We start from the raw sequence: 25751 nt of genomic DNA on the forward strand, positions 1-25751 counted from the left end.
TCAAATGTGTTGCAGAAACTGCACAGGAGGGGATATGGTTACTGAGGTCCACTTGCTTAAACAGGATGGATCTCAGTAGAGAATTTAAATAGAAACTGGACAGTAAAATGCACAAGAAAGAGTCATATATTTTAGCTGCATTCTGGGGGGGGGAGGGGATGGGGGGGACAGAACCACCTTGCATTTTTAAACAATTTATTGCATAACGTCAGGATATGTGACTAAATATATTTCAGGCTACACTGAAGACAAAAACTCTTAAATCTTAAGTATTAACGATACTGCATTGTGAAAAGGGGAAAAAATGACAGTGCTTTGTTAGTAATTAATATAAATTAGTATGTTTTGCTTTTAATGAAACAAATGGCCTAAACCATGTAATAGCTAAAACAACCTAAGTGATATGAAATGCTGGAATTTCATGTTTGCTTACTTCCATCCAAGAGTCTCCAAGACACTTCACTGATGCACTGTTATTTTAATGCAAATTACTGCAAAGATAACAACACGTTAAGTGTCCCTGTATTTCCTGATTTATGTAAGTCAATACATGTTAGGCTAAATTCAACAATTCCCTTTCAGTGATAAATACCAGGTGGGGCAAACTCCTCCAGATTACTCCTGGGGTCTAATCATTATTCCACAGGTTTTTGAAAAGACAACATATAGAAGAACTTCACGTAAAACAGTTCCCTCATATATATATTTTTTAAAACATTAAGATAGTGCAACTTTTTAAAACACATTTTTCACAACACAAATTAACTCCTTGCATTCATCTAATTTCTCAACTTTACACCTTGGCACACAAAACAGGAATTTTGATTCATATAAAAAAAATTCCACGCCTTGGGAGAAAAAAGCAAACTGGCCGATTCTTCTCCCATTTACCTAGCAAAACTTTCTTCTTTCTGCCATTCAGTTAATATAAAACAGGCTGTACAAGCCTAATTTCTGTGCTAAGTTTCCTTTTAGAATTAAATAATCCAAATAGTTTATTTTAAAAAAAAATATATTTTCCCCCAAAACACTGCTCATGGCCAAACTGAATGGAAGTTTGTATTATCTCAATCCACTTTGCATGCAACTCCCCTGAAAGGAATCAGAAACAAAGAACTGGTTTGCACGTTTGGTTTTACTAAGTTGTACCACGTGTAACTTAACAACATTGTGCCCAGGAATGTGGGGATTTTCCTCCACATTCCTGTTTGATTCTCTTGTCTTCAGTTCAAGTGCACCTGGGAAAGTAACTTAGACAAGGTTTCCTGGTTTCCTGTCTTTGCCTTTAATAGAGACTATTGTGCTCTCTGAATTGTTCTGCTGAAACTGATGTCTGCTCCCCCTCTGTGATGAAGGAGGTGCATTGCTGTGCTGGTGATGGAAAAAAGAGGAGCCTGGGTAATTACCCATGACCTCACTGTAAGTTGGGGGTGGCCCTTCCATCCTTCCATTACTGCTATAGTTGGTTGCACTTATGCCCGAATTGCTGCTTGGTGGGCATGGGCCCCCATTGTACACTGAAATGTCTATCAAGTCACTGTCAAAAATGGTTCTGTTGGGTGGTGCCCTGACAGACTCTCGATTGAGTTCCATCTGCTGTTCTGGGTCCCGGAGCTGCAGCGTGCATGGCCCTTGGTACGGTGGTGGCTCTTCTCCATCAGAGAGGGAGATGGTCGGAGGAAGGTCAATCTCGTGCTGCATGTAAGGGTAGGTTGGCTGGAAGCGACTGAAACGGTCCCTCTGCATGAATGATGGAGTGGTAAACCTGTCCCTGGACCTTGGGGCATACATGATCTGAAAAAGGGAAGAGGGAGCTGTGAATCCACTTCCAAGCATCACCCAGCAAAACATCACGAGTATTAATTATTTATCAAGAGCCGACAAAGAGAAAATGGTCCCTGCCTCAGGGAGCTAACAAGCGAGCTCAGACACAGATTAAACAAGTCAGATGCACATACAGTCAAACACCGTTCATGGAGACATACACAAGATAGCTTTAATCTAGCTAGTTTGGGCACCAGAGCAATGAAGCTTCAGCAACACTTGCTTCAGCACAGGCTATACAAGCCTGCCCGGAGCCCATGATAATTACTTGTGTGGCTAACCTGTGCTGAAGCTCATCCTGTTGCAGCTTCACTATTCTGTTCTCTGAGATAGCTAAACCAAAGCTAGCTCAGGGATGTCTACACAAGCTGCAATCACACCCTATGATTGCAGTGTGGAGACACTTGCCCATCAGTGGTGGTGTGAGCTGGAGGCGGGATAAAAATCCAGAAGAAGTAATTTGTGAATGCCTTTAAAAATAAGGAGTGTTCCCTAAAGGGTTTTCATCCCCTACTTCTTTGTCAAGTGATAAAAATGTTTGGGGGGGCGGGTGGGGGGGGGAAGGTTCTAGTTCTTTAAACATAAAACATTCCAGAAAATTTATTTCTGTTTCCACCCCTGAAATAAATTAGTTGTGAACCTCAGAAAATATCCCACCATTGATTTTTGGCAATGAAAGCCTTTCTTCCTAAACAGATTAAAATCTTGCTTTGTAGGGGAATCCAGAGGGTCTTTTTAACCGAATTGAAAAAAATACATTCCACCATGAGAAAATATGTCATCTGTTTCCTTCTACTCAACGCTTAGCCAGGGCCCCAATCCCTTACTCCAGTGCAGAATCCTACTGATTTCATACAGATTTTGTGTGAACTTACAATTTAAAGACAATGATTCACACAGGCCTAAAGTTATTAAATTATTGTTTTACACTTTTGATCTATATTAAAAAGACATAATTAACCAACTCGTAGGCAAGCCAACCAAACAATGGTTTTTGAGGGAGGGGAAATATATGTTAGAAGCAGTAAAGCAAATCATTGAAAGTTACCAAGAAATTAAGCATTACCTCTGAAGCACCTTGTTGTGACACTGAGCTGTCTGAAGGCCACAAGCACCCTTCCTAGCAGGAGAAAGAAAACAGAAAAGAATATTAACTTCTTGCATAATGTTAATTTCAATGGAAGAGAACTTTTCAGAACTATCAGCTTGCACAAGTTGGTAACATTCATCAAAAGAAGCATTATTAAAAAGTAACCTATCACTTCTTCTACCACTGAAAACTGAACTCAGAACTCAGCCAAAAACACAGAAAGCAAACATAAGTGCGACATTCAAGTTAAACCATCTTTAAAATTTGCTTTTTTTCATTTAGTACAAGCTTGCACATTCACCTGTTTTCCTTGAATTTCACATGACTTTCCTTACCTTTCTTGTAATAGTATGGGCTACTACTGCACAAGACTCAAATGGTCCCCAACAGAATCTAACGTTCATGATCTCATTGGTTAGTCTCTCTCTCATGCCACATACACGTGAAATAATATTCTGAACCCAGGATCTCTTTGGCCAACCCAGTGTACAATTATGATCATTCAGGGTAAGCAAAGTTTCACCCACCAATTTCCATTTCTCAATCCCTTTCCCCAACTATCTTCCTGTTAAGGATTTTCTTTTGTATGCCACTAACACATTTTTGACACTTTAGAACATTAAAGGCAGAATGACAGCATGAACAAAAAATAAGAAAATGTCAATAAGGGAAAAGTGCTTAAGGTATATTGTTATTTCATTACATTTTTCTTTTCAGCGCAGCAATAACTACCTTGATGGATTTATTTTACTTGAAAATATCACAGCTGAAAGGAATACAGCTTTAAGATAAATCCGAAAGGGACAAGAGAAGCTGTAAAGCACAGATATTCAATCGAAATGTGGCAAAATAAAAATGTTATTTCTAAGAAGTAATTGGCTTTGCTGAAGCATCTCAGTCATGATAACTTTCCTGGAACTAAGTCAAGTTCTGTCATTATACAAATATAAGAAATGCCAGTAAAAGGAAAAAGCCATTTATCCCTTTTGGGTTTATTGTAAATTTCACCTTCCCGCTTTTTCACCAAGCCCCTCCATCCTCCTCTACGTAGAAAGCCTGGGAGCTCATTCATTTACATACTCTCTTCTTCAGTCCCATTCCCTGGTACCTTATGGCATGTTTACTCACTTTGCAGCAGCTATTCTGCCTCAGTTTCCCATTGCTCATTTTTAGCCTTTTCCAATGTGAGAAATGTGTACCTGCTTTCCTAATCCCTATGTGATGATGCGGTTCTGGCGGGACCCAACTGAGACTGCCAATTCAGGACCAATTGCTCAAACCGGGCAGTCACAGCCCCAGGCTGGGGTTTTTCACCTCTAAGGCAAACCAAACCAGCCAGACAAAAAGGACTTTGGTTTCACCCCACTGGCTAACCACAAGTCACACATGCAATTTCCTTAGACACTCCAGTCTCCCAGTATCACCACCAGTGCCACCCGTCCTGGGGATGAATGGTTATGAAAACCAACACCCCAGTAAAAGAAAAAGGTTCTCTCGATCCCAAAGGACCAAGCCCCAGGTCAATATACACATTAGATCTTACCCACAAATCACGCTGTTGCCAATCCTTTAGAATCTAAAATCTAAAAGTTTATTCATAAAAGGAAAAAGATAGAGATGAGAGCTATAATTGGTTAAATGGAATCAATTACATACAGTGATGGCAAAGTTCTTAGTTCAGGCTTGTAGCAGTGGTGGAGTAAACTGCAGGTTTAAATCAAGTCTCTGGAATACATCCCCAGCTGGGATGGGTCATTCAGTCCTTTGTGCAGAGCTTCAGTTTGTAGCAAAGTCCCTCCAGAGGTCAGAAGCAGGATTGCAGACCAAATGGAGATGAGGCAGCGCTTTGAAGTGTGAGTGTAGTCAGAGCGGCAGCGCTGGGAGAGAGCTCTCCCAGCGCTGCACGTAAACCACATCCCTTACGGGTGTAGCGTGTAGCGCTGGGAGCCCGGCTCCCAGCGCTGCCGCCCTGATTACACTGACGCTTTACAGCGCTGTATCTTGCAGCGCTCAGGGGGGTGTTTTTTCACACCCCTGAGCGCGAAAGTTGCAGCGCTGTAAAGTGTGAGTGTAGCCATGGCCTCAGTTCTTACTGTGGAAAATTATAGCAAAATGGAGTTTGGAGTCACATGGGCAAGTCCCTGCATACTTTGCTGAGTCACAAGGCATATCTGCCTCCTCTCAATGGGTCAATTGTGTAGCTGATGGTCCTTAATGGGCCATCAAGCAGGCTAAGCAGAGCTAACACCAACTTGTCTGGGATCTTTCCCAGTAACACAGCACAAGTTTGAAATATAGACAGTATACAGCCAATATTCATAACTTCAACTACAAAATGATACAGACATACAGACAGCATAATCATAACCAGTAACTCATAACTTGGTCTTAGACACTTTATATGACCCCCTTTACATAGGATTTGGTGCCACTACAGGACCTTGGTTGCAACCCATGTTCTATATGGTCCCAGTTTATATCAATAACCTCACACCCTACAAGAAAGAAAGAAAGCACTGGCACACACAGTTTGAATAGTGAGGGGCAACTGTGTCAGGGAGGAAGGGGTAAGACAAGGATAGTCTCCTGGGCTTGCACACAGCACTGACTCAAGTTCCTTCGACATCCAGGGCTTATCTACATGAGAAGTTATATCAGTATAAGGTAAGGTATGAATTTACAGTGGTATAACTATAGTGATTTAACTCCTTGGATGGACATTCTTATTGTAGAATAAGAGTGGCTTTTTCCAGTTTAGCATATATCGTTTTGCAAGCATTTTAAGCCAAATTGGAAAAGTCCACTCTTCTCCAGAATAAGAGTGTCCATGCAGTGCAGGGAATTATACTAGTATAACTTGTAGCAATTTACCTATACCAATATAATTATACTGATACGACTCTCCCATGTAGATAAGGCATAAGATTAATCACATGGAAGGGGATTCAGGGAGAAAGTGAGTAGGATGTTAGTAAATTTCCACTGCAATACGCAGCTATTCCATGTGTAAGAACCTAGACTCATAGACTTTAGGGTCAGAAGGGACCAATATGATCATCTAGTCTGACCTCCTGCACAAAGCAGGCCACGGAACCTCCTGAAGAAGCAGAAAGAAATATTCTGCCCCACAAGAACAATTAGAAACAAATTTCACAACACTGAACAAATAAAATGCAAAAAAGGAGAGAAGGTGCCAAAATGGGAAAAGCGGAAGAGAATAGAAAAAAGTGAAAAACATAGAAACGAGAATGAGGGAGGGGAGGTAAAAGACAAGAGAGAAATAAATGCATGTGTACAATCTTATTTATAATTTTATTTTATTAGATTTTATATATTAGATGGATATTGTAAAGTTTTGCAAACAAAAATCTTTTGTATTTAATATGAAGCACTAAATGCTTCTCATCCCTCTTATTAAGTATATTTCAGTTTGTTAGGTTCTTGCTCTTACAGTGGGGTGTGAGGGGTTGGATGCGGATTTCCTACATTAATTAAAAATTTTAGTTTAAAATGTAGCACTTAATATACTTACATGCTTTGCTGCATCAGAGACTGAGATGCCATAAAAGTTGTTTGGGATTTTTTCCTCACTCTAAAAAGAAAATCTTATCTCCATTATGAAAGGAGGTATGTATTTGGTCAAAGAGAGTTCTGGCTGCACAGGTATCTGACACCAAGTTAGATCTTTTCAGCCACTTTGCTATCCTTGAAATTATTTCACTTATCAAAGGGACCATGTTAAAGAAGTTTTTCCTTATACTCTCCTTGCCCCCATACTTGTGGATTCCACGTGACAGCCAGCAGATGAAGAGTACAGGCAAGTTTTCACTCAGCTACTGGCTGCCAGCCAGAGAACTCCCTTATCTCCTTTCCTGGAATCTGAAGTTGCACCAATTAAAATAAGATCCAGATTTTATAGTATTGTATTGTAGTCTCTCTCTCGCTATTTCTCTATCAATGAATACACTGACATATAGTAATTTAATACTAAAAAAAAAAAAACAACAACCCATCTATGGTTCTTAACTTATTTTCATTCATCAGCTGATCACAGGTATAAACACAACAATAACTACTTTCCCTTACCAAAAAATTCACAAGTTATTTTTTTTAAATAAAAAGAGTTGTGATTTTTATACTTAAATAAAGCTGCCAGTACCTCTCAGCCCTGGCACCAGCTCCTGCCACTCCACTAGCCAAGACCAAGCTCCATGTTCCTGGCCAGGGGTGGGAAGTTTGCCTCCAGAGGGACTGCCTCCTGGCTCAGTTCTTTTACCATGTGTTGCTAGGCTGGGCTATGGCATTTGTGACACGTAGGACGTTGTGGGGTTTTGAATATTCTAACTGAAGGGATGCTGTTCAATGATGTTTTTAAAAGATGTGGTTTCTGCATTAACGATGATGCTACCAAGGCAAAGCTGGGAGCGTATGGTGATCTGGCTCCCTTAAGTTTTCTCCCTAGTATGGTAGATGATGGGCATTGCCGAACTGGGCTCCAATATCTATAATTAGATGGAACAATGTCATATACTGAGCCCTACATTTGATTCTTTTCAAACAGCATTAGGTTTTGGGATGGAAGAGGATATGTCTCTTCATGATAAACTAATAATTAAAAAATATTAGAAGTAAAAACCTTAGTGTTCCAGCTAGGTGTTCTCATGGGTATATTCCTGCTTTTGGTAATAATTTATGGAGAAAAGCTTTAGATTTAGGTCTTGAAATAATAATGGCAGTTGATAAAGCTTATTGTATTCACGCTAAAAGGCCTAAAAGTAAAGATAATAGTCAAGGTTTAGAGTTTGTGATATTGGATATGCTTCATACAATAATTTCCTTGTTTTGTATTTCACAAAGAGATTTATCAGGCAGGAGACTTTTCAAGGCCATTTTTACATATTTTGTTTCCTGATGCCTCCAAAATCACCCAGCTTTCTCAGTTTACATTCAACACATCAACAAATTGGGGGGGAGGGGAAGGGAAGGAATTTGTTGGAAGAGGTGCAATAGCTTCAATATTTTTAAATTAAACCAAGGTAAATTAGAAGCACAAAATAATGATTATTAAAAATGCAGAAAGTACAATGAGGCAAAAACATCTGACTGGCTCCACATTCCAAAAAGGAATATTTCTAGTGAGACTGAAGAGAAGCTCCCTTTCAACTGATCGACATTCTCAACCAATTGCATCAAATCCTCTGTCGCTTTGGGAACTTCTGAATGATTTTTGTTTCTGTTTTATTGGTGGGGTTTTTGTTAGTTTGTTTGCCATTTATCACATGGACTACAGAAATTCTATATTTACTCTAGGTTTGCTTCGATATCATTTAAATAGATTATCCCCCTATTCCACCCCCCCCCATTTAAATTTCAGGGCTGATCTGTCTGTGATACTCTCTTTTTGTCATGCACTACGAGTGTTTACAATATTACGCAGCAAGTCTGGCAGACAACCAGAATGAGAACCCTGATCTCAGTTCAGTACTGTACTTTCTCATGGCTTATCGTCACTACCCTTGGATGCTAGTGAAAGTTTGTTCCATCAGGTATAACCAACATTAAGGCTGTTCCCTTCCATGTACATGACATGAGGGCACTGGGATGGACTTGCCTTCACTAGCAAAGAGTGTGGGAGAGAGAAATGAGAGTTTAAATTAGGAGAAGGAACCCAAGCAAAAAGGTCTAAGGCTGGAAACCCCACCACTACTCCAAAGTCCAAGGCAATGTTCCCAGTAGAATATACGTTGAAAATGTTCTGTTTGCATGCTTACAGTAGACAGGCATATCAGACACACAGACAATAGTGACTGCTGCTAAGTCAAAGCACTCTCCTTTCTTTCTGAAACTAAGCCCATCTACACTGTGCACCTTACAACAGCGTGGTTGTGCTGCTGCAGCTGAGCCATTGTATGGTGCGCTGTGTGGTCGCTCTTTGACACCAGGAGAGAGCTCTCCCGGAGACAAAATAAAACCACCCCAATGAGTGGCAGTAGCTTCGGTGCCGGGATAGCATCTCCTGCCACTGAAGCGCTGTCCAAACCAGCACTTTTCGTCATTAAAACTTCTGTCATTCGGGGGGATGTTTTTCACACCCTTGAGTGACAAAAGTTTTAACAACGGAAGTGCAGTTTAGAGATGGCCTAAGATTACTCCCACCCAAACTGTGCACCTATTGGGTTTCTAGGCCCCCAACTGTGCAGCCACACTTTCTGCAGATGACATTTTTCTGCACGTAGTTTTTAATTTTGACCCTAGGTGGCAGTAAGAGGTTAGTGTTCGAGCCTCAATCTTCTGTTTTTAGGATCAGACAACACACACTAGCTCTCTCCACAATCTATTTCTTCTTTGGAGGCACAGACTGTCATATTTCTTAATGATCGCCAACACTTCCCCCTTAGAACATAAGCAAAGCAAAACTGTTGTATGCCCCAATAGAACAAGCAAACATTACAGCAAGATTTCTCTCTCCCTTAGAAATCCTGAGTGCAAGCACAGTGATGGTGTTCTGCACGAGGCTGTGCAATTACAATGGGATGGTAAGCTGCGAATTAATCAGGGAAAGAACTGCATTTATACTTGTCTTCTGACTAGCTACAGCTAGCAGAAATAATGACTATGAATACACTTAAAGCTTTTACATCCTTGGACTTCACTGTACATTACTGTAGAAGCATTAGCTAACCTTCAACTCGTCCCTTAAGGTGAGTGAATATTATCCTCACTTTGCATCTGCAGAATAAGAAATGACCTCCTCAAGGCCCCTCATTGAATCAGTGGCAGATTAGAATCCCAGAGTTCCTTGCTGCTTGTCCCTGGACTATTTTGCCCCCATTAAAGGAGATGCTGTGCCTTTATTAGCTAGGCTTCAAACAATAATGGCCAGAACACTCCAATAAACGAGCAACTTTTTAAACAAAATGTTGTGGCTTTATGTTTACTTGTATCACAAAATCACCAAGCAATTTCTCCTAACTGGCCACCTCTGCTTAGCAACTCACGGGCTAGAGCCCTCTTTCCGACAGTGGGACCGGAGAAGGTGGCATACAAGACCCAATTCCTCCCACCTTACGGATGAGGGAGAAAGGCAACTCAGCCCAATTCAAATCAGTGTCCCTTCTTGGAGTATACCTTGAGGAGAAGCAGAGATGAGAAAATCCCCCGGCACACCAGCAGCAATCAGAGAGCAAAGGCGATACAAGTTCAATCCCCTCCTGACAACTTTGGGATACTGCCAACTGCAAGGCCAACGCTGCACACAAGAGTTAATGAAGAGGGCAAAGAGGGTGAACTACATTGCTATGCTCTGGTGATAAAGTTATACCGTTGGCACTTACTTATTTCTTGTGGCTGTTATCTGGGAACTTATTCCCACTGGGTTTCTTTTATTTCTGAAGTTAAAATAATGGAAGAAAAAATAGGTAATGCTGGGCTGCCAGCAGCGGATAGACCTAGTAATGCTAATGCAATAAGAAAAGGAAATACAATTTAAAAGGGATCATTCAAAACTAAAGTTTGACATCACCAAGCTAATCCCTGGAGTTTTCATATTATTGAACAGTTTCTTTTGTTGTTGTCGTCATCGTTCCACGCAGGCCAGGACTGCTGTTTGTTGCTTTTCTCCTGAATTGGCTGTTCCAGCTAAATTCAGGAAGAGCACAGTACTTTCACAATTGCTTTCCTGGAACAGTATCTCAGAGTACCAGATAGGCATTATCAATATACATACTAATGAAAGCTGACTGGCTTTAACAGCTCTGCCTCCCACAGACATTGGAAGCAGGGATGCTGGGGCCAATCATTCACCAGTGCTTTGCATTCTGCAGGGGATTTTTTGCTGCCAGGAGTGGGCCTGGGGCAGTGAAAGTGTTCAGAACTCTTTCAACGTCCATTTTAGATCAGTGGTGCAGAGAGAGAGAGAGAGAGAGAAATCAACACTGGAATGTCAGAAGTTTGCAAAATGTCCTCTCAAATGTCGTTTTCAAAATCAGCTTTCTTCCCATGTCCCCACTGACAATGCTGCTTATTCCACTATGGGTTTACCACCAGAGGGGAACATTTATATTTAGTTCCTGGCCTTGCAGATAGGAGAGCAGGGTTGCCACCCTGAGCCAGTGTCTCTGGTTACATTCTCATGGAATCATTTTGATTTACCAAGAAGGCTGAAATTTCAATTCTCACAGGACATTGATCCACAACTCTCTGTTCCATAATTTAGATCCAAAAAGACACTGGCTTCACCATAGGCTGGTGTACCCCTAAAAGGCCACTGTACAGCTGTGTTCTTAGAACCCCGGTACTGCTGATAGAAGCAGTCAGCAGCACATGAGATGTTACAGAGTATGAAGCTGGCTGATGGCACTCTGCTAGCAAACAGCATTGGGCCTGCTCCTGGCTGCGTGAGCACTAATTTCCTTCGCACAGGATGGTACATATTATATAACATTTGCCTTCCCACTCACCTTTGATTTTGTATCCAAGCACTGCTTATCCCACTATTGGTTGACTAGCAGGGGGAAACATTTAATATTTTGTTAATCATAATGTCTGTACAATTAAGTACTACCTTGCCATTTTAGGTCACCTGTACAATACAAATCCAGCCATGTCAGGGAGCCCATTTACAGCATAGCTGTCCCTTAACACAGTATAACCCTGCAGCATAGTGAGACCTAACTCTGTCCTTAAAATCATATGAAAGTTTGAGTTATTTCCATTATGATCTGAAGTCATGGTTAGGTTCCATCTACACTGAAGAACAGTGTTTTTAGCAGATAGCAGGACTGGTTATGTAGCAGAACCTTAAACATCTGCCTGAAGCAAAACTGCTATGGAAAAATCATGTATCTGTGGGTCTGATTTTGACACACGTGATGTTTTCAGCACATTAAACAAGACAATTTAAACATTAAGGAGAGTAGAGGAAAACCTGGAGAAGAGTAAGACAAAAGAAAAGAAAAGCAGAGAATTGATGGGTACACTGGACAGCGCATTTCAACCTGAACACTGAGACAGTTATCAGCATTTTTTTTCTTTTAAAGAGCCAGTGACTTTCCAGGATTAGTCCCTTTTTGTCCTTTGAAAAGCTGGGCTGTCAGTTTTGACAACTCTTGTGATCTTATTGTATTTTGTGATATTTGGTGTTATTTTTAATGCCCAACTTCATGAATCAAGAGATTGTCTGAGAATTCCAATTAAAAAAATAAGTAAGTTTCTGGCCCTCAAGTTTGCAAAGAAAACCTTGAAAATGTGAATCAAGTGCATTCTCTCTGTAAAGACTTCAAAATAAAATAACCCAAAATGTTTTTTTTTAAAAAGATCCAATGACTTAAGCGAATCTCATGATTTTTAAACACTTGAGGCTGGCAATAAGAGAAGGAAGGGTTTTAATCTATTAATTTAAATCGGGGGTTTTTTTGGAAAGACCTGAATAAAAAACATGAGGAGCTGGGTTTCTAGTCTTTGTGGTGTCAGAAACCTGTGTGATCTAGCTACAGTTCAGACATTAGCAGCACCAGGACTGGTTGTGATAAACGGAGCAAATCTAAGACTTATGCAAATATGAACTCATATGAAAATACCGTCAGAGCTGTCCAGTGTATAGAATTCAAATTAAAACAAAAGAGGCTAAGATTCTGCCCGCACTTACATCTGTGCAACCTCAATGAAGTTAATAGGACTGCCTGGATGTAAGGAAACAACAGCAGAAATTGGACGAAGTTCATTGAAACAGAGAAATGATCAACTGCATAATTTTATTTTTAAAAATAATTCTTCTATGCAAATACTGAACTGCCACTCTTTTTAGTTACCGCTGCTCAGAAACAGCAAAGGGCTGAACCAGAGTGATGTGCACCTTCTTTAGCACTTAGCAGTCAGTAAGTATTCTAAATCCATTCTCAGTCTGCGCACCTTAATCATTGCTCCCATGACAGAGAACCCAGTTATCATCATCAATTAAAAGAGAACAAGACCTGCAAAATACTTAAAGAGACACTTACAGGTTGAAAACCTATATACAGAATTTAAAAAAAAAAATCCGTGACTTCTGTTACTTTTTATCATTGAAGCTGTTTGTTTATCTTGGGCATTTCACTCAGTTTAGACAACTAAAACAGACTACTTATTTTCAGTGCTGGTTTACACAATAGTGCATTTTCTGGTTTAATGAACTGGCACAATCCTTCACTTCCTGGACTGTGAACATTGCTTATTGTTTTTAACATAACTGTTTCTATTGCAAATTCTTTCCAGTTTTATAGACATGTGCCTAAGGATACGTCTACACTGCAATGTAAGCTCAGGGTTAGTAGAACTCAAGTTAGCAGACCCTGGGTTTGCTAACCTAGTGTTTGAGCATCTACATTCATTTGTAACCCCAGGTCAGGAACTGAAACTCTGGATCCCAACCTGGGGCGCCAGCATTTACACTGCATTATGTTGACCTGTGTCCAACCACCCATATCCCAGATTTCCTAGTGCCCTTCCAAAATATGGCTGCTCTAGCCCTTTGTTTGTGGTGCAGTGTGGAAAACTTAACTGTCCAGAGAACAAAGGAAGTCGGCCCATGGGATTGTGGGATACTTTTGGAGGATTCCTACAGCATGAAGCCGGTAGGGCTGTGTCTACACTGCAAAGCAACAGGGTTTAAAACCTGGGTCCCAGCTTGACTCAGACCCTCCACCACCGTGGGGTCCTTGGACTTTGGGGCCGAGATCTGGCTTAGCACAATTGCAATGTAGACATACCCCAAGTGTTTGCAGGATCAAACCTCGAACTGATCCAAAGCCCAATGAAATCAAAGGGAGTGTTTCTGTTGACTCTGTGAGCTTTGGATCAGGCTTTAGTTAGGGACTATCCCAGGAGCGTCACCTGTTGTGCCCTACAAAAATAGCAAAATCATTTGAAGTACAGTTCTTGGCTGAACAGAAACCCAAATGAACAACAACGATGGCAACCCCATCCCAGAAACTTTCTTGACTCTTCCCAGCCACTAGCCTGGGATTGTCATTATTTAAAAAGGTATCATCAACCAGAAATGTAGTTATTATTTTAAAAATGAGTTAAAAATTGTTTCAGGCATGATACCTGCTCCTCTCTTCCCAGTGTCAAATTACATTTTCTTATTTAAAAAAAGATGTTTTTCTCTCCATAGTTCCTATGACCAAAGCCCATCAAAAAACAGGGGATATTGACTATAAAAGGGAAATCTTGAAATGGACTATTGTACACATTTGACAGCACTAGGCATTAAAAAAAGGGGGGGGAGAGAAAAAATATTTCTTAACCTCCTCTAGTTATTTCAGCCCATGTAGCAACTGTAGGTAAACAATCACACTTCTGTCTGAAAAAGTTTAATAAAGTTCACGGTGTCCATTTAAGAAAAATCCTCAAATTAGTCTAAATGATTTCTCCAGACAATAAGAGGTATGTGGGAGAAAAGTTTTAGGAGCTCTGATTTTGTTTTAAGCCAATTAGAATACAATATCCCGGGGGTACCTTCTGAGAGGGAACATGTCTACAGCATGTACTCTCAATAAGACAGTTTCTCTCCTCCTTCTCTTAGATGCAAGAACAAATAGATCCCCCAGATACCAACAGAATGTAGGTGGTCTGTAAAGAAGAACTCCAGGGACTATAAGTTTACCATATTTCAGGACTGTTGTCTTCTCATGACACTAACATCATAATGTGTGTGTTGGCAGGGAATATATTTTGAGATGCTTATAGCATCTGTTGGCCTATGCTATAGGATATAAAATAGCCCACTGAACCAAAAACATGTGCAAAAAAACAAAGAATGCAATTTGTCCTACCCAAGAAGCATTTACTAGGGCCTTACTACATTGTTTTAAAATGACACCATGAGTGAGAGGACCAGGTGGAACAGTGGATCAATGCTGACTTAGGTCACCCGTTTGATAGTGTCAGGCTTAGTCCCCATTCACCTACAAATACAAAATCACTCCACAAGTTGAGACAGTGTCTCTCTCCGCTCAGAAGAGGTCCATCACCAGAGCAGCAGGGGCTGGTACTGGTGGGGAGTGAGAATGCTATCAATGTGTCTAACCCTAACCAGTGTAATTCATTCATCATTTCCATCAATACTAACGTCACTCAAAAACATAAAACTGGGACTTAATGCAATTTTTTCCCCTTTGGATCAACTGTATAACCATGTTACAAACAGATGTAAAAAGAAGCAAGTTCTTGGGTGGCTCAGTCGGTTGGAAAGGGGATACACCTCTAGTCACTTGTTTGAAACCAGCCCAATGCAGTAGTGGTTGAAAGTCATCATCATCTGATGGACATTGGATGCTCGATGGCATGTGAAATAAGGTTGTGTTTTCAACCCAGTTCCTGAGGGGGTATGCTGTCTTTATCACAAAAACTATCATCATAAACATTCTTACTGCCAACCTGAGCTCAAAGAGTAAGAGCTCAATGGGCACAGGTAGCAAGCTCTCCTTTCACCACTAGAGGTGCTCTAGAAAACAGAAGAGAGACATGGGGTTACACGCAGGACCTTGGGTCTAAGTGTCAAATTCCTGGCATAAAATTCTAGCCCCATTGAAGTCAATGTGAGTTTTGCCATTGCCTTTAATGGGCACTGGAAACATGAGGGGCATTAGTAGGGGCTGCCTGCCTGCAACATCTCAGGACCCTCGATGCCACAGCTGCATGTACTGCAACATGAAAATGACATTAAACTGAACAAGAGTCCAGAGGAACCACAAAAAGGCAATTACTCAGTTACTGGGCCCCATCAATGTCAGGATTCTCCTCAGTTGGGGGATATATCATTTTCCTGATTTAAGACATTTGTTTGATGCCTTTCCACCCTCCAGATGGCAGAGACAAGCGTGGGAGTGGAAGGGAATTACCTGAGAGAAAAATGTCAGGCTTTTCACATTCCCCCCAGTAGCTTGTAAGGAGCTAAGGCTACTGCTGCCTCTGCTGTATCTATTCTAAGGATAAACAGGAAACGACAAATCTTCCCAGGTCATCACTGCAACACCTTCCGTAAGGTGAAAATTTACTAAAAAATTTCGGTAGAAGCAGTAATCAGGGCTTTCACATTCTGACACCACCAGACAAATATGAAGCATGAAAAAGCTGCTATTTAAAACACAGCAGTGCCTAAAACAGCTGTGCAGTGAAACTCTAAAATTGGGCACTGATTTTTTTTCATTAATACACACAATGGCAAAAAACTAACTCACTAACAGAGAATAATAAAACTGATGCCAGAAGTTTTTCATGTGGCTGCCTATAATCAGAAATTCATGTATTTTTAGGCTCTGAAAGAGACTAGCATGAATGAGGAGGAGGATGGGATGAAGGAGGTTGGACTTACCGGCTGCAAAGTTTCTTCCTGCCTCCTGTTTTGGCTCTGTCGGTTGATGAAAGAGCGTGTTGAGAGTTTGTAATGGTTCAACAAGCAGATGATCACTATCACCATAACAGTTATCACCACAATTATAATGATTATCTGAACAAACTCCAGTTCAGCTGAAACAATGAAAGGGAGAAAAACCATCAGCCTGGACACAGAACATTCGTTTTCTGCAACAATACTCTACAAACATTCAGTTTCTCAACAACTGTCTCAAGCTATTTATTGATGGCCATTTTAAAATGGATTAAAATATCAGTTTTGTCAAGAACTCTGCACCCCAACCAAAATGCAGAAATCACATTTAAGCACTAACAGAGTTTAGGCCATTGGGTAGCTGCAAATCAAAGGTTCAGAGACTTCATGATGCACTCTCAGTGCAGCCTCCACAAAGGTAATTCTTCCCGAAGAAGACGCAGTCCTTTGGAAAATATAATGATCCCAGTGGGAAAAGCTATTTTGTTAACACCTTACAGTGTGAGGACAATCCTGGGATCTCCAGCAGCAGCAGAGCAGATACTGCAGAGAGAAGAATCAAGACTTTGTTTCCAGTATCTCAGTCATGCTAACAATTTGAAGCTGATAGAACATAATTGAAAGAGTTAAAGTCTATGGGGAAAGCCCAGTCTTTAACTCGATCTGCGAACTCAGATAAAAACTACAAACTGCCTGGTCTTCAGTAGGATTTCATCTTGAGTTACTGAGTTCTGGTACCCCAAACTAATGCAAAGTCCAACATGGTTAAAAATGAAAGCCAGCACAGGCAGGATTGAGGAAATGATGTTATTTACAACATAAACATTACAAAGTCTGCCATTCTGGCAAAAGACTAGCTCGTACCACCAAAAACTTGTTATTTAGAGGCAAAAAGTTCCCCCACTTACACCCATGCAACCCCACTGACTTTACTGGAGCAGCATGGGTGTGACTAAGGGAAGAATTTGCCCTTAGGAGTTATGCATTTGCTTACATTTCTATGGAAACCGTGCATCACTCACAAGGGATGCTCCAGTCTTCAAAGAGAATGTCTAATCTATGGGAGGACATCTTTGGCTGCCATGCAGGTAAAAGGAGAAAAGGGCACTTCTGAAAAATGACACCACCTAATTAGATGCCTAAATAAGGATTTAGAGCCTAAATTTAGGATCTCGATTTTAAAAATCTTAGCCAGATAAAAAAGAAGCTAATAAAGTTAAAAAAGCAGAAATTTAAATGCACTGGGGAAAAAAGAAGGACTTTTTTCCTTTTATATCTTTCTTTTCCAGGGTGATTTTTAAAAGTTGAGTGAAAGGAAGATTGCGATATGTATTCTTCAAAATGTCCTGTATTGCAAATGAAAGCAAACCAAGCTTTTTAGCTTCTAAAATCTCTTCCAAACAAAACCATCACAAACCTTCAGAAAATGCAAAGAGGCAAGCACACTACAAGGTTATCAGTGCTAGCAGTAGTAATACCTGCTATATCTGCCTGTGCTACAGGGTTTTGTTACTTGTCAGAAGTTATCAATGAACAAGAGCATACAAACAAAAGTCTAGCAACTTAATTTCACTGCCAATCACAGTAGGTGTAACTGAAATTATTCCAAGATTAAAAGTTTCTTTAACAATGCAATTACATTTTTAATTTATTTTTGCTTTTCAGTTAAGTATAGACCATTCATTAATAACACAATCAACTCCTACACACACTTTCATTCTTCAGTCTTTTATAACCTCCCATTACTCCTGCTAAGAACACCATATACAACAATCAGTTTGTCAGTTTTTTCTCAGGTCATTGTACTGATAGCTAAAACATCTAAAAGCATGGAACACAGAAATTACTTGTGTGTTTTAGGATAAGGTCACTTTGCCTTAGGTCACAATTGCAGGTTACCAACTTGAAACAGAAGACAGTTGCTATACTACAGAATATATAAAGGCTAGATATTTGAGCATCTCCATACCCACAACTTTTTTTTTTTTGGCCTATATAATACTTCATTACTGTGGAAACTGTGAGACTGTTGCTAAAGGGCAACATGCAAAATGAGTAATGTTGATTTAGAGACTTTCCTAGAATGTAGAGATCACTGGAATGACATGTTAGTTCTATATCTGCCAAGGGCCGAGTCTTCCAAATGTATCGAGGGCCCAATATTTCTATGAAAGGGCAGTACCTTCTTTCTCTGAATAAATGTTTCAGGATCTGAATCATTTGAGAGACTTACAAATGAAAAAATATAATCAAAATATGGTCACATATAATAAAATCACAGTATATTCTATTACAGCACGTACACACAAACTCTTTCCATATTTGGCTTTATGATGCAAAAATGAAAAACAGAGCATAAGAAAACACCTCATTAGATTTTCAAGGGTAGCAATTTCTTTTCAAAGGGTGGTTGTGGGGGGCGGGGGGAATATTTAATCTTTTCCTGTACCCAGTTTGTCCCCCTGCCAGTTATTAGAACAGAAGAAAAAGGACAATAGCAGAAGTAGCCTACATTTATTGACACAACTCAAGGCAATTAGTGCAGTTTTTGATGTATGCCAACATACAGTCACGTACCCCCACACACTCCACCAAGGCTCCCCAGTTAATGGCAAATGTGAGAGGCACCTCCCGCTAACCACCACCACCACCCACATCCCCTAGTAAAGCTTTTCTTCAAAAATTGAGCATGGAAAAAATTATATCTATCCACCCACACACAGGCATAAAGGAGTAATACAGTTTTTCCAGGGGAATACTTTTTTTTTTACTTCACAAATATGCAGCAAAAAAGGCAATTGTGTATTTATTGAGAACACCTTCTTAAGAGAATAAATTAAGAATAGAAGAGGGGATACATTAGCTTATTTGTATTCATGTGGGTAGAAATGCCTGGACCATTTTCCTAAAGAGAGAGTTGTACAAACAACTGTGTGCATATATAATAGAGTCCCTTCTATTTATATACCTCTGCTTATAAGAGTAGCTCTGATACAGCAATATTGTAACTTGGCAGATCAGACAGAAGTCACAGATCAAATTTACAATAAACTGATTCATGCAAATTAAATACATATTTAAAAAATACAACCAAAAACTGGAGTACCTTTTTCCAATAATAGGTCTTTTAACTGAGCATCCTTCAACGCTGTACTGTTACGCAGTTCACTGGACATAATCGTGTCCTCTGGAAAAGGGAGTCAAGCCTCTCTGTGAACCCCCCCAGCACACACAGCATCACCAGACAGCCTCAGGTAAGTTCCACGCAGTGAGGCAATATCCTCTTGAGGCCGCTCACTCAGAGTTGCACAGTTACAGCTAGCTTATTTTCTGTCTGTGTGTGTCTCTCTCTCACTCCACTATATATCAGCAGGGCCCAGCCCAGGTGCTAGACAAAAAGCTGTGCTCAGACCACAGACTGTGGCTACCAATTATCAACTGCCATCAGCAGAGAGCAAAATGTAATGTAACAGGAACTTGGTGCTGTTGTGGAAAGAGATAGTCTCTCCAAGGCCTCATATCTTCAGGCCAGCTGAAACGGACTTTTACTCTTGTTTACTCAAAAATGTACATACATAGACTGCGTGTGTATTGATATACACACACACACACACACACACACAGAAAGAGACAAGGAAAGAGCTAGCATTTCAACACTGACTAGTACAATCTTTTTGCTTCAGACTAAACATAAAACAAAAAAGGATTTTTTTTTAAATTAAAGAAAAAGAAAACCTGTAAAGCCCAACCAAATCATTTCCCCCTTGATCTCTGTTAAAAGCCTTGTGCTATGTAAGCCTTGAGGGGAGGAAAATGGGAGGGAAGAAGGGAAGAAAATGAGCGAGAGAGAGAGAAGTCAAAGAACGATGTATATCTTACCAGCGCCACACAGAGAACAGCTTCGTAGTTGTGCTGCTTTGCTCTTTAAACCAAGACTAGCTGACACTCAGAGGCTTCTCATTCTTCCGCATTTCTGATCCAGCACAATATGTGCGTCATTCCATGCCCAGAACACTGCACTCACTACTTTAGTCAAGACTGCTAATGCTCCCTCCCTCTGTCTCACTCTTTGCCAGAGGTCTCCAACTATTGGGAGTTGCTCACACATGCTCTTTTAACTAAGCTCCGCATTGGAAACTGAGGATGTCATAAGCACACTGGGAAACACACACACTCTCTCTCTTTCACACACATACAATTTTCTACTGTATGCTACTAATGTAAGCATAGTCGAAGCCTGGATGGAGACAAAAGCACTGTACTGCTAATCTTCCGTCCAAATCACACTCTGTGAACAATACAGTCATTTTCTCTGAACCGTAACAAGTGAAATAATGTTAACAAAAATTGTTTTAATTGACATTGGGTATGATACTTATTACATTCTATTCAGACATTTTATTATTTCTGATTTATCAACACTTTTCCCTTGTATATTCTGAGTGGTTCTAAATTTATACATGCCAGCTGTTGAAAAGAGAATATACTCATTTAAGCAATATATTTGCTATTTTTCCTCTTTATCCATCCAGACTGTGCTCTGTGTCCAGCTCACTCCAATGGACTTAAAAGGTTTCAGTGAAAACATTTATCGACAAACTATTTATCCCAGGCCTTTCCAAGGCTGACACGAACAGAGCCATATAGAAGACACCTTTAGAAACTACCTGCAATTTTGTTATGTTATGTTTTAGGGAGAGTGATAGTGTAATTATGGCTTACAAAAAACAGGGAAATATCCTGGTGTAATGTTGCCAAAGAACAACCATTATGAGAATTGTTTTGTAGCTAAAATAAAAGTTTTTTTCCATTTTTAGTTTTGAATACTGGAGTAGCCACACTAGATCTGACCTTTGTAAATTAAATCAACTCATCCACTTTCCAAATTTAAAGGAGTGGGAGAGAGGGAAGAATAGTAGTTTCTATCCACATTCCATTTTTAACAAGTTATTGGCATGTCTTGTTCTTAGTACTGCTTGTACGTGCACATCTATAGTTAATATTCAGTAACGGTGTTTCACCCCTGCCAGATATATAGGCTGACTATGATTGTCCTCCAGTAGCTTTTCAGCTCACTATTTTAAAAAATGCTTACAGAACCCCTAAATATGCCTGCATAGCCAGTTTGGTCAGTTTTCCTTCCTCCCATTAGTAATACTATTTATTTCTATTGCAATAGTGACCCGATTGATGTACCATCTGAGACTGGTTCTCCATCATGCTAGACACTGTTCAAACACATGAGCATGAGACAATCCCTGCCTGACCATCTCACAATCCAAACAGACAAGACAGAAAAGAGTGGGACGGGAAACAGAGGTACAGAGAAATGAAGTGACTTGCTCAAAGTCACACAGCAGGTCAGTGAGACTGGGAATAGAACAGGTCTCCTATCTGCTAGGAACAGAACAGATTTCCTGATCCTAATGCCTCCTTGATTGCCTGGATTTGTGGTTTGTTAGCACTATACATTTTTTGTAAGTTCTGATATTCAATACTGCCAGCCCTATGGCCCTGGTCCAGCAATGCACCTGAACACACACACACACAACTAAAGCACACTGATTAAAATAGTTGTAGGTTGGTAATGCATTGCAGAATATGATTTTGAGATTTATTACTGTAAGAATGTCAAGGATTCATCTTGCTTAGAATATATATACACCCACACCCATGTATATACTGCATTAGGGGTGTGTGTGTGTGTGGGGGGGGTTAATGGAACATTAGAATAAGTTTTAAAACATACACTCCTGAACTGCTGTCCAACTTGAATATTATCAACTGCAGCATTGCTAACAGTAATGAGCTACAGCAGTAGTAATAGAGAGAAGTAATATAATACAGGTCAATTTAAAGTTCAGAATCTTATCACTGGCTTTATAGAATTAATTCTATAGATTGACCTATACATTTTATATATCCTTGTTGTGTGGTTTTGTAGTCTTTCCTTTTGTGGGTCATCTGTGCCCGTTAACAGCTACTATTAAGGTCAATCGGCATTTCCATTATGAATTCCTGTATCCAGGGATTTATAATTCAGCTATAACAAATTTCTCTGGGTTGAAACTTGCCGCACAAAATATCATCTTTGGACTTAAATTTTAAAATGATAAAGTTGATTTCAGAGAAACTTGGTTTAAAAAAATAAGTGGGAAATAAATTATTCGGCAGTTTCAAATGCTTCCCCCCTTTGCTCTCCTGCAACTGAAGAAACTGCTTTGAATGTTTAAGTGTCTCATGTTTGAATGGGTTTCTCTTCCAGTACAGAATAACTGCTTTTGTTATGATGACAATTAGGTGTGCAGAAAGCCTGATATGTCAGTTTCATCTATGCATTAAATATTGTACCCCCCAAAAAACATTATTTTAATTAAATGTTATTGTGCATGTGCATGCACCACCCACAACATCATTATAGCATATTGTATCCATATGTTCCTCTGAATAATATTGTGTTAATGAACTATGTATTAAAGAATCCTGAAGTAAGTGTTTCTGTGTTCTGAACCATTAGGGGCACCTAACAACAAATTAACTAGCAGTAGACATTTTGTAAGATAGGCTCTTCTGATGTGGCTTGGTGGACCTACAATATCCTACCATTCCCTTTATTTGAATGAAGATTCTGTAGTGAGCTGTATAACTAGAACATGTGTTCCGGTGAAAGTGCCCTCAAGTAGTAGGGTTGCCAATCCTCCCGGTTTTGCTGGGAGTCTCCCGGAATTGGGCTCTATCTTTGGAAGACTACTGAAGCCAAACCGGGAGATTTTAGGCCGCTAAAAGTCTGGCGGCGCAGCAGGGCTAAGGCAGGCTCCCTACCCGGCTGCTCCCGGAAGCAGCTGGCACATCACTGGGGAGGGGCAGGGGTCTCCGCGCACAGCCCACGCCCCAAACATCAACTCCGCAGCTCCCATTGGCCAGGAACTGCAGTCAGTGGGAGCTGCGGGGGTGGTGCCTGCAGGCAGAGGCAGCACATGGAGCCTCTGAACGCCCCACAGGGGCTGCAGGGATGTGCTGGCCACTTCTGGGAGCTGCCTTTGGAGGCACGCTGGCCCGCTGCCTTTGCACCATGGGAACAGGAGTACCAGAAGCTGCCTGAACCGTGGCCTCACCCCTGCTCCACCCCTCCCCTTAAGGGTGAGCGACAGGGGTTAGGGTGTGGAGAGGAGAGAGTGGTGGGTAGGGCCTCAGGGAAAGGGGTGGAGCAGGTGGCGAGCCACAGTCTGGGTGCTTTTAGTGCTTCTGGGAGTAGCATTCCCAAACAAAAGACTCACATGCTGCCTATGCAAAAATCCCTTGTGGAACCCACAAGATTGGAAACTGTCTTCTTGATTAACAAACATGAGAGATATTATACTCAAGTACGCCTCTACCCCGATATAACGCTGTCCTCAGGAGTCAAAAAATCTTACTGCGTTATAGGTGAAACCGCATTATATTGAACTTGCTTTGATCCACCGGAGCACGCAGTCCCACCCCTCCAGAGCACTGCTTTACCGCGTTATATCCGAATTCATGTTATATCAGGTCACATTATATTGGGGTAGAGATGTATGATGAAACAGTTTCATTTCTCAACATTTGAAATCCTACAGTCAAATTGTTTACTTGATATTAGATACCAATTCTTAGCCTCTTTACTTAGGTTCTGTGGGGACACGGTTTATTGTGGCTCATTTCTTGACACCTCTCTAATAGGTTCTTATTTTTATGCTTTGTAAAATTCAATAAAGTTTTTAAAAAGTAAACAGTATTCACTAAAGTGCAAAAGTTAGTATAAAATGGTGTTATTCACCATGGTGGAAATTCACCTCTGTGTTGAGGGCTTGAGTAGAAAAAGTACATAGTGCATAAGACTCACGTTGAGCCTTTGCACTGGGGTGAATTTTACCTCATTTGTGCTGTAAAATATCTAACACTCACTTGATAAGCTGAGCACAGAAAGACAAATTAGACCAGCACAATGACAGTATTATTATTTACATAGCACCATAAGTGTTCACTGTGCTTCACAGTCAGGTAAAAAGACAAGTGGACAAATTCACTTCATGGCCTATGCCATCTTCCTGTGATGTACAGCCTGGTGGAAGATCCATGCTGCAGGATCTCTATCCAGGGGAGGTGAGCTTGTGTGGAGGAGACCAGCAACAAACAGACTGGCAGAACTGACTGAGAAGGGTACATGGTAGGCTCTGGTTGCGAGTTATCTAAAGTCCTGGTAAACTGCCCTTTCTAACAGGCAACTCCATTTGCCCTTCTCTGTGGTGGATTCCCACTTCTGTGCACCAACTCTGGTAAATCTGGCCCTGGAGTTCACACATAAGATACAGAGAAATCCCCATATCATGGGGAAAGGAAAAACTGCTCTTCTCATTTACAAGGTATTCAAACTTGTGGCACCTGTATGTCTTGCTTTTTAATATTTATTTTATTTTTGTTTCAATGTGATTAGGGGAAAGTGAACAGACAGCACGAGTGTGATATTAGTGACAGAAGCCAAAAGGAGTGAGTTTGGAGGAGGAATTGCACAGACCTCTACATTAACTTGCCAGTAAAGCTGTTCTTTATACTACATGAATAGGAACAACTGTGAAAATTGATTTAAAAAAGCATCACTAATTTCAAGCCTCAACTAAAGAACTGCCTCTAAACCATGTTTCCTAGGCAAAGCTGCACTTGATCCACAGTCACAAAGCCCACATGGCCCATGTGCAGGCCATACAGGTGGTGGTTTGTTTTCCTGTAATGGAACAAGTAGTCAAACTGGGGCATGGAACTATAACATGACACTGTAAAAGCAACCCACATTTCATATCTGCCTGGCTCACGAGTGTCCCTAGCTATGTATACACTGGCAATTTTGGGGATATCGACTATTGAACTAACACCTCTGTAGGTCTACTAATACTAGCTCAGGCTGGGCACAGCCATTTTACCACTGTCATGTAAGCAGAGTTAGATGATACAATGGTAAAAATCCCTGCATTCTGTCTACACTAGAGCTTGCACTTCTGGTAACATTGGTGCAGCCGTGCCATTGCTGAAAAACAGGTAAGGAATTTGCTAGTATAGATGCACATGGAATGAGAAACTGTGTGCATGGAAAGGCTGCTGTAAGTTTGATAGTGAAAATTTGCTCAGGGCTATTCAGACTATGAAAACATCCCTAAAGGGGTGGTTGAGAATCAAAATTCTGTGCAGAGATCTGTTAGTTAAACACCGGTATACAGTGACTTCCACTTAATTCAATCATTGGCTAATTCAATCCTCCATTTAATTCCATTAAAACCTCAAGAACCAAATCATCTGTACTGAAAATAGCACAACCCCTTCCGTCCTTTATTTTGATCATATTTCACTGCTTTTTCCCCTGTCTGATTAGCTAATTTAATCAGCAGCTGTAGAAGCAGGATGTATAATTATCAGGAAAGGCCAGACTGAACACATGAAAAAGCAATAGTAATA

General features: G+C 40.5%; 1 protein-coding gene across 4 annotated transcripts in view; it reads right to left on the reverse strand.

Annotated features, from left to right (window-relative positions):
- Window positions 1-463: 463 nt before the first annotated feature.
- Window positions 464-25751, reverse strand: part of LDLRAD4 (low density lipoprotein receptor class A domain containing 4) — a 437695-nt gene continuing 412407 nt past the window's right edge. For 2 of the 4 annotated variants that reach the window (XM_050938853.1, XM_050938856.1), the window contains 3 exons: window positions 16269-16423; window positions 2891-2944; window positions 464-1794 (listed from right to left, as the gene is read on the reverse strand). In XM_050938853.1, coding sequence (XP_050794810.1) covers window positions 1252-1794; window positions 2891-2944; window positions 16269-16423 — 752 coding nt within the window. In that variant the 3' untranslated portion in view covers window positions 464-1251. Of the gene's footprint in view, window positions 1795-2890; window positions 2945-16268; window positions 16424-19389; window positions 20101-20162; window positions 20361-25751 lie in introns of those variants that run through there. The other 2 variants (XM_050938855.1, XM_050938854.1) reach the window with 2 other exon arrangements.

Source organism: Gopherus flavomarginatus, chromosome 2 (genome assembly GCF_025201925.1).
Source record: "Gopherus flavomarginatus isolate rGopFla2 chromosome 2, rGopFla2.mat.asm, whole genome shotgun sequence".
Taxonomy (NCBI): domain Eukaryota; kingdom Metazoa; phylum Chordata; order Testudines; family Testudinidae; genus Gopherus; species Gopherus flavomarginatus.